General features: G+C 47.9%; 1 protein-coding gene across 1 annotated transcript in view; it reads right to left on the bottom strand.

The window, feature by feature from the left end:
• Nucleotides 1-382: 382 nt before the first annotated feature.
• Nucleotides 383-8,518, bottom strand: part of F2r (coagulation factor II thrombin receptor) — a 15,985-nt gene continuing 7,849 nt past the window's right edge. Inside the window, exon 2 of the mRNA XM_012517420.2 lies at nt 383-1,822. Within this exon, the coding sequence (XP_012372874.1) occupies nt 627-1,822 (1,196 nt within the window). The 3' untranslated portion in view covers nt 383-626. The remainder of the gene's footprint in view (nt 1,823-8,518) is intronic.

Raw genomic sequence — 8,518 nt, 5'->3', positions numbered from 1 at the left:
GACAACTTCAAAAAATTTAAGCTTGGATAGATTTAAAATGAAAAACACCAGCACTTTTTCTACACACCACCAAATCTCATCTTCTCATCAGTTAAACAATGCTGTCAGACAATTTTAAAATACACTTACGTGCAAAATAAGTGATGTCTACATGTATGCCATTTGCGTGTAAATCCAAACCACTACTGTCACTACTGGTGGACATCTTCGGATGTTCACCTGCCTGGACTCTGCAGATAACAGCAGGGAGTCCAAGACTTTTCTATAATTACTGGGAGCAAAAGAGAGGGCTTCAAAGTGCCTAATCCATACTGTGCTGCCCATGATACCTGTGTGTGCATACACATATGTGTAAGTCATATATATGTGTACATACACACACATACACACACACACACACATGAGAGTGACATTCATTATTGTAGCATTGGTATTACTCCCTTGGAATAACACTATCTTCCATTCCTGTTACTTCTGGTCATTAACCAATATTTATGCTCTCCTAAGCAGGCATGCAAATCATACATTTGTTATTTTAGGTGAAGTCCTTTTGCCAGGGACTAACAGAATTCCTGAGCTTTTCACTTTTTTCACCTTTCTTTTGACCTGACCAGCAGTCACTTGTGCTAAGCTAACAGCTTTTTGTAGATACTATTATTCATGTTGGTCGAGCTGGTGTCCATTTTACTTGCCATCAACTGCCCGCTGCTGTTGTAGCTGTTGGGATCCACATTTTCTTTGCAACACAGGATACCGTAGAGGTGGCGCTGGCACTCGGAGGAGGCGTAATAGTAGATCAGGGGGTCGATGCAACAGCTCACGCTGCTGATGCAGACACAGAGGAGGTAAGCGAAGTAGGCAGCCTCGGTGGCCCGGCTGTGGGACAGGAACAGGTAATGCATGATCAGAAGGACGTTCGTGGGCCCAAAGCAGATGAGGAAGACGCAGAAGACGGCTGCCGACAGGAACACAGCTCGAGACTTGTTGCTCTGGCTGGCGACAGTGGAAGAGCTGAGACATCGGATGATGGACACGTAGCAAACGGAGGAGATGACCAGAGGCACGAAAAAGAAGATGGCAGAGAAGGCTGAGAAGTAGTAGGCGTAAAAGCCCTCGAGCAGCGTCTCGTTGAGTACGTCGTGGCAGGTGGTGATGTTGAGCCCCGGGACCTGGGCGGTCTGTTCTCTGAGGAGCAGCGGCAGCACGCCGGCGATGGCCAGAGCCCAGATGGCCAGGCTGGTGAGGGAGGCCCTCCCCAGGGTGCGCCAGGACAGGGCCTGGATCGGGTACACCACGGCCAGGAAGCGGTCCACACTGATGGCCGTCATGAGCATGATGGACGCGTACATGTTACAGTAAAAGGCCGCCGTGGTGAAGCGACACATCTCGGAGCCGAACTTCCAGTCGCTGCCAGAAAAGTAATAACTGATCTTAAAGGGCAGCACGGACACGAAAAGCACGTCGGCCGTGGCCAGGTGCAACATGTAGACCACCGCCGGCTTCTTCACCTTCATCCTCAGGATGAACACGGCGATGGCCAGGAGGTTCAGCGGGAGGCTCACGAGCACCACGATGGTGTAGACGGCGGGCACCACGCGCGTCAGCCAGGGCCCGGTCAGGTAGCCCGCGGCGGCGTCCGAGATGAAGGCAGGGGGCAGCTTCCGGAGGGGGCTGCTCCAGTCGGAGGACACGTTCCCGGTTTCCGTCCACGTGCTTTCGTTTCTCTCCCCCTCATCCTCCATAGGGAACTGCTCGAATACCTCATTGGCATTCCTGAGAACGAACGACCGTGGTTTGACGGTGGGATTTGTGGCTCTGGACTCTGGAAAATTGAAGTTTAAACAAAGGAATGAATGAAAAGGCCCAAAGAGACACTAAGTGCATTTTACTTTGGCTCATTTCTCACTTTCTTCAGAGGGGAACTGTGGGTGACACCCAGATCGCGCTTGGCTGGACCGCGGAGGGCGAGCTCCCTCAAGACCTGCAGCTTTGTTCTGATGCAAGCAGACGCCTTAAGCTTGCTCCTCTAAGGGACGAAGGTGAACAGTACACTTTCAGAGGTCTGCCCAGCGGTCCTCAGGCAATGGCGAGAGGGATGAAGAGCTTCCTTCTTCCGTCCCACCCTCTGTCTGTGCACACAAATACACTCCAGAGCTCTCTACCCCCTCTCTCTATACATACACTTCTGCCAGTTAATTTGTACCCCCCCCCCACCCCCCGGTTAAATCCATCCTTCCTGATAGGAAAATCCATGCAGAAAGTAGCTCTTAAAGGCAGGCTCTGGAGAACAAGGCACCTTCAAGTATGACCTGAGGCTCTGGATCCTTGCGCCTTTCCCTGTCAGTCTTCCTCTTCCATCTGTACTCTGTAAGCTGAGAGTGCCATGTTCCAAACCTGCATATCTGAGTAGAACCAGCACCTGTGGTCACCCCAGACAGAATTGCAAGGCACCTCAGTCTCCTTGCTGCCCGATTCCGGAGGAAGGCACGTGCTGGGCCACACATGCCGCGCTGAGCGCCCTGGCTTGCTCTAGAACAAATGCACCTTGGCACATCTCGAGGCTCACAGTGGCCCAACCAGGCTCTGTCAGTATCAATCAGATGTCAAAATAAGGGGTCAGTTACGTACTTCCTTTTATTATCTCCTTCCATCAGAAAAACAATTCATTTGAAAGATTCCTCAGATAAAAAGCAACACACTTAACAGCAGGAATTCAATCAGCTTTTGTTTCTGAGGCATTCTGGTAAAATCCTGCCACTGAGGGAACAGAAGGGGACAAGTCTCTGTCCGGTCTTGGGAAGTTGAGACAAGAAAAAAAGGCCACTTAGGTAAAAGAAGGGATCCACTATTCGGAATGTTCCCAACAAAGTCTGGACACACATGCAGGTCTCAGAATGTTGCCAGAGGATTTTAAGACTTGGCTGGAAACCAGACAGTAATAATGGATTTTTTTTTTTAAATTTTATTTATTTATTTGTGTGTGTGTGTGTGTGTGTGTGTGTGTGTGTGTGGCCAGCTCAGCCCACCAGGGGGCGGGGCGGGCTGGCAAGTGGTGCTGGGGGATTGAGCCGCGGTCCCTGTGCTTTGCTAAGCTTGTTCTAAGTAGGTGCTTTAGACCACTGAGCCATCTCACCAGCCCAATAATGGATTTTAGAACTATTGGGTTTTTCAGGAACAGAGCCCTTCCTGCAAGGACAACTTACAAGCAAAGGTATAACACTACAAAAGAAAAGGTTCTGCTCTTGGTACCTGATTCAGTCATCTCTGTGGACAGGGACAGCCATCCATCCATCCGTGACCTAGAAACACTGAGGATCTCATGCTGGAAAAAAGGGAGGGCTGAGGAGAGGAGGGCCAAATCCTAGAGGAAAGGATGACCCTAGATTCTGGTTTCCAGTGACTTTTGGCATCTATTGTACTGTGAAAAACATATTTTGTCCATGTTCTCATTTTCTGGCATATAGCTTCTAAATAAAATTCTTAGAATCTCTAGCGCGAATGAAAGGAATTTCTCCTGTATGCTCAGGAGCTAACTGGGGGTTAGTGGTCTCTCCAGCTCCAGAATGGGCACTGCTCACAGGGAAGAAGACCAAGGAGAGATCAGAGGGAAAGGACAGGGTGCACCACGACTCTCCTTGGCCTTCGCATCTCCCGGCCTGCTGTTCACCTGTACCTTTGAGACTCCCTGTAGACAACTGGGAACGAAAGTGAAGTGTTTCTTGGATTCTGTGAGCTGCTGTAGCACAGCGGGGCTGGCATGGCACGTAGTGGTGGGGATCAAACCATGGTCCCTTGCACCTGCCTAAGCTTGCCTAAGCAGGCGCTTTAGACCACTGAGCTATCTTGCTGGCCCTATATTTCTCATATCAAATAGATAAATTTAATAAGTAAAACATACAAGGGTCTCAAGGCACTCAGCAGCAAGAGAATAACCTAGTTTCAAAATGGGAAAAGGAACTAAATAGACATTTCTCAAAAGATAACATAGACAGGGCCCACGGGTGTGTGAAATAATGTTTAATGGTACCAGCCATCAAGGATGTGTACAATAAACTGCAGTGAGACCCCCACATGCACCTTATAATCATCTGAATGGTTATTAGGAGGACATGAAGGTGGCATCGGTCAGGAAGGGAACCAAAGCAAATAACTGCACTGTGGGTTGGAATGTAAATCATACAACTATTTGAATGACAGTATGGGACAAAAACCCAGTATGAAGGTGTCTCAAAAATTAAAGGAATAGGCCAGCCAAAAAGCTCAGCAGATTAAAGCGCCTGCAAGCAGGCACAGGGGCCAGGGGTTCAATCCCTGGGCCTGCTGTGGCGGCCCCACCACCAGGGCATGTTGAGACTGGATTGAGACTGGGTGTGGTGGTGCCTGCCTCTAATTCCACCACTTGGGAGGCTGTAAACAGGAGAATCACCACAAGTCTAATCTAGTAGTGAGACCCTGAACAGCTTCCCTAAAGTACAGAAGAGAAGAAAAAAATTAAAGGAACAGAACTACTACAACTCAGCAATGCCACTACTGTGGACATATCCAAAGAAAATGAAGTCTGTGTCCAGGAGATACTTGCATGCCTGCATTCGTGTTCTTGTTGCATGCCGATATTCACAGCAGAAGAGACACGGAGTCAACCTCATGTCCTCCACCAGCAGAACAGGCTGAAGAGACACGGAGTCAACCTCATGTCCTCCACCAGCAGAACAGGTCAGGACAGTGTGGTGCAGACTCAGAGGCACCCTGACAGCCTCAGGCAGAGACTCCATGCTCAGGCACATGGGTGGCCTGGAGAGCACTGTGCTGAGTGAAATACACCAGGCACAGAGTGAAACACTGCCTAACCTCACTCACATGGATGACCTAGTAAGGGTACACTCTGAGCAGTGGAGGATGGGGTTGGGGAGACAGTGAACCAAGGTACAAAACTTTATGCTGGGTGTGGTGGCGTATCCTCAAACTCTAGGAGGCTAGGCAGAAGGACCACAAATTCAAGGGCAAGCTGGGCAATTTAGTAACTTTGACTGATCCTGTCTCAAAATAAAAAATACAAAAAGATTTGGTTTGGGGATATAGGAAAAAAAAAAAAGTACAAAATTTCAATTAGGAAGAATAAGTTTGAGAGGTCTACTGTACAACATAAGGACTGTAGGGCCAGCCTAATAGCTCAGAGGATTAAAGAGTGTGCAAGCAGATGCAGGGGCCGGGTGTTCAAGACTAGGCATGGTGGCGCGTGCCTGTAATCCCAGCACTCGGGAGGCTGCAAACAAAAGAATCACTATGAGTCTGATCTAGTAGTGAGACCCTGAATACCCTGCAGCCCCTTCCCTAAGAATACAGAAAAAAAAGTGTAGTTACTAACAATGAATCGTATGTAAGAAAATTACTGAGAATAGATTTTATTTGTTCTCATTCCAGAAATGATAAGTCTATCATGTCAAGCTTTTAGTAATTAGCATGACATATTCCACAATGTGTGCATTTTTCAAAACATTGTGCTATACAATATATAATTTTTCTTTTTTTTTTTGGCAGTACTGGGGATTTAACTCAGGACCCTGAGCTTGCCAGGCAAGCACTTAATCTACTGAGCTATCCTCCCAACCCAATATATAATTTTTTGACAAGGAAAAAACGAATCAGTAAAGTATGATTCACTCTTAAGTAAAAAGGACAATAAACAAAAACAATTTTTTTTTTTTTTTTTTTTTTGCGGTACCAGGGATTGAACTCAAGACCAGGCAGGTGCTTATTCTACTGAGCTATCTCCCCGGCCCCCAAAAAATCTTGAGTTAATGCAAATGTTGAAATTAGCAGGTAAGAATTTTGTTTCTGTTTTTGTTGGGGGGTACTGGTACTAAGCATCAAACTCAGGATCTCATGCTTGCCAGCAGGCTCTGCACCACTGAGCTACATCCCCATCCTGGGCAAGGATTTTAAAGGATGTGTTGCAACTGTGTTCAATTAGGTAGAAGAAACTACCCCACTGAAATGCATGAGTAAGCAGGAAGTATCAGTGTTGAACGAATGAGTGGAAATTCTGCAAGTGGAATCCAGAGCACAGTGTGTTAAAATCAATTTGCAAAATGAGGTGTAAACCGAGTCACTCCACTCTGGTAGAGCTTGGCAATGAGGTGGCGCTGAGGTCGAGGCCCCAGCAAGGGCTGTTCGAAGTGTGGGGGCGGCCTGGAAAGCTCTGTCACAGGAAAGGCCAGCTGTAGCCAGGGAGGAGGCCCTGGCAGGTGTGTATGCAACGACTTCCCAACAAAGGAAGTGTTTCTATCATCTCTGAATCTCGGGAAGGTGTCCTGCCCATGCGTCTGCTCCTTAAATGACTCATGTAATACTTGCATTCTAACACACTGGCTCTACTAGGATCGCCCAACCCTCTCTGAAGGGAGCTAAGAACCATAAAGGGGGATTGCGACACCTGTCTGGGCCACTTGCCACCTGAGAGAATGACCGTTAGGTTTTGCAGCTGGAGCCACCCGTGCGAAATAGATGCCTTTGCACTTGGAAACAGAGCTCAGTGTGAAGGCCCTGCACGCTGTCCTCAGCATGGAAAAAAGCACCTAGGTTCTCATGGGCTCCTCTTCCCTTCTGTTCAGCAATACTTAGTTTTTCCATCTGGGAAGGGCCACAAGCAGCAGCTTGCAAAGAGTCTGGCCTGATGCCGAGAGTTCAGAGCTATAAATCATCAGCCTGCAACGCTGGTCTTTTCCAGAAGCATTGTTTTCTTCCCTTTGGGATGCCTGACCCTCACTCCACGATTACCTTGACCCAGTCACAGGCAGGCTGACTCTGGACAGCCCCTGTGGAATGTGAAACAACACTCCGGAGGACCCGGAAAGAAGGAACCCCTGGGTCCTGCACTTTAACACTACAGAGACTGGCGTCCGGCAAGTGCTGACCAGTGGGCCTCAAAAGTGGTGACTCAGTTCTGCTGTGTCATGAGCCTGGCCAGATGTACAACTCTGCTGCACGGAGGGAAAGAAATGCATACAAACATGCACCCATTTTTTTTTTTTTTTTTTTTTTTTTGTTTTGTTTTTTTCTGGCAGAACCGGGACTTGAACTCAGGCCCTTGCGCTTGCCAGGCAAACACTTAATTCTACTGATCTATTTCTCCAGCCCCTACAAACACGTACCTGTGAACACATGGGCATGCACAAACGCCTGCATTCCTCAAGGCCATACCTGAAGGGCAATGGGACTTGAAAACTACTGCCTGCTCTCAAGGAAGCTTCTTCTTCTTTTATTTTTTGGTGGAACCAGGGATTGAACTCATCGGGGCCTTGCGCTTGCCAGGGAAGCGCTTATTCCACTGAGCCATCTCCCCAGCCCTCAACGAAGCTTCTTCAATACCATTACTTACTGTGAAAATAAAACTGCCAGTCTTTACATTCAAGTCTTTGTTTTTAGTATTTGTTTTAAAAAATGTCTCTTTTGATGGATCCTTCCTGGCCAATACCACTGTGCTTATGATAGAAACATTATACTTGAGAAAACATGTATTTTTATAAGCCAGGGTCTCTGCCAAAGCTCCTCCCTTTTCTTGCACGATAAGTTTGATTATATATATATCATAGATAGATATAGATGTAGACCAGCATCAAAGAAACAAGTCCACTGAGTAAGGTGAGTAGATATTCAACTAGCTTAAGTCCCTCAGGCCGAAAGTGGATTCACATATTTCACTTTTCCTACCTTCCAGCTCAGAGGTTGGGGTAAGTGCTTGTCAGTTTGCCAAAAGTTCTTGTAATTCATCTGTGATTTTGTTCTTAGGCTAAAAGCAAGCAGTCCTCATACTTCTGAACCAGGTTTCTTAAATGCCCCCAGGGCGGGTCTGCTGTCAGACACAGTGTCATCACGCACAGATGAAAGGCTGGTGCTAACCCTGGGGACTTGAGAGCACATGAGTCAGTGGGCTGTCTCTGGCTTGATCTGGCCTGGACGCCGAGGTGACGAGGTGCTCCCTGTGACCCATTTGACCCATCCGTGGACTTCTCATGCAGCCAGCCAGGTGGTGACTCAGAGCTGAGCCCTACCAGGCTCATGCTTTTGGGGAATTAACCAAGGAGAAGTCCTAGGACCTCGGCCACATGCCCCACAGCAGGCCAGCTGTGTCCCACACCTCTCCACAGCAAAACCCTGCAGGGTGAAGCCAATGATGAGTGGGCTGGGGGTTTAACTTAGTGCTGGCATAGGGCCTGCCTGGCAAGTGCAAGGTCCTGAATTTGATTCCTGGTACCAAAAAACAAAACAAAATGAAACAAAACAGCCAATAAAGAGGACACAAAACACAGTAGCATCCTACCAGCTCTCCAGGGAAACACCTCACCCCTAGGATGTTCTGTTTCCTTCATTTTCGAACACACAATGCCTTCCAAGGCAAGTCACTCTTCTTCAAAAAAGGGCTCTGGCTGGGGATAAGTCAGGCGGCACAGTGCCTGTCTGACAAGTGTGAGGCCCTGAGTTAGATTCCTGGTACCCTGCCTCCAAAAAAAAAAAAAAA

Source organism: Octodon degus, unplaced genomic scaffold, assembly GCF_000260255.1.
Source record: "Octodon degus isolate 3935 unplaced genomic scaffold, OctDeg1.0 scaffold00177, whole genome shotgun sequence".
NCBI lineage: Eukaryota > Metazoa > Chordata > Mammalia > Rodentia > Octodontidae > Octodon > Octodon degus.
The sequence above is the reverse complement of the archived record's forward strand: the minus strand, read 5'-3'. Positions and strand labels throughout refer to the sequence as shown.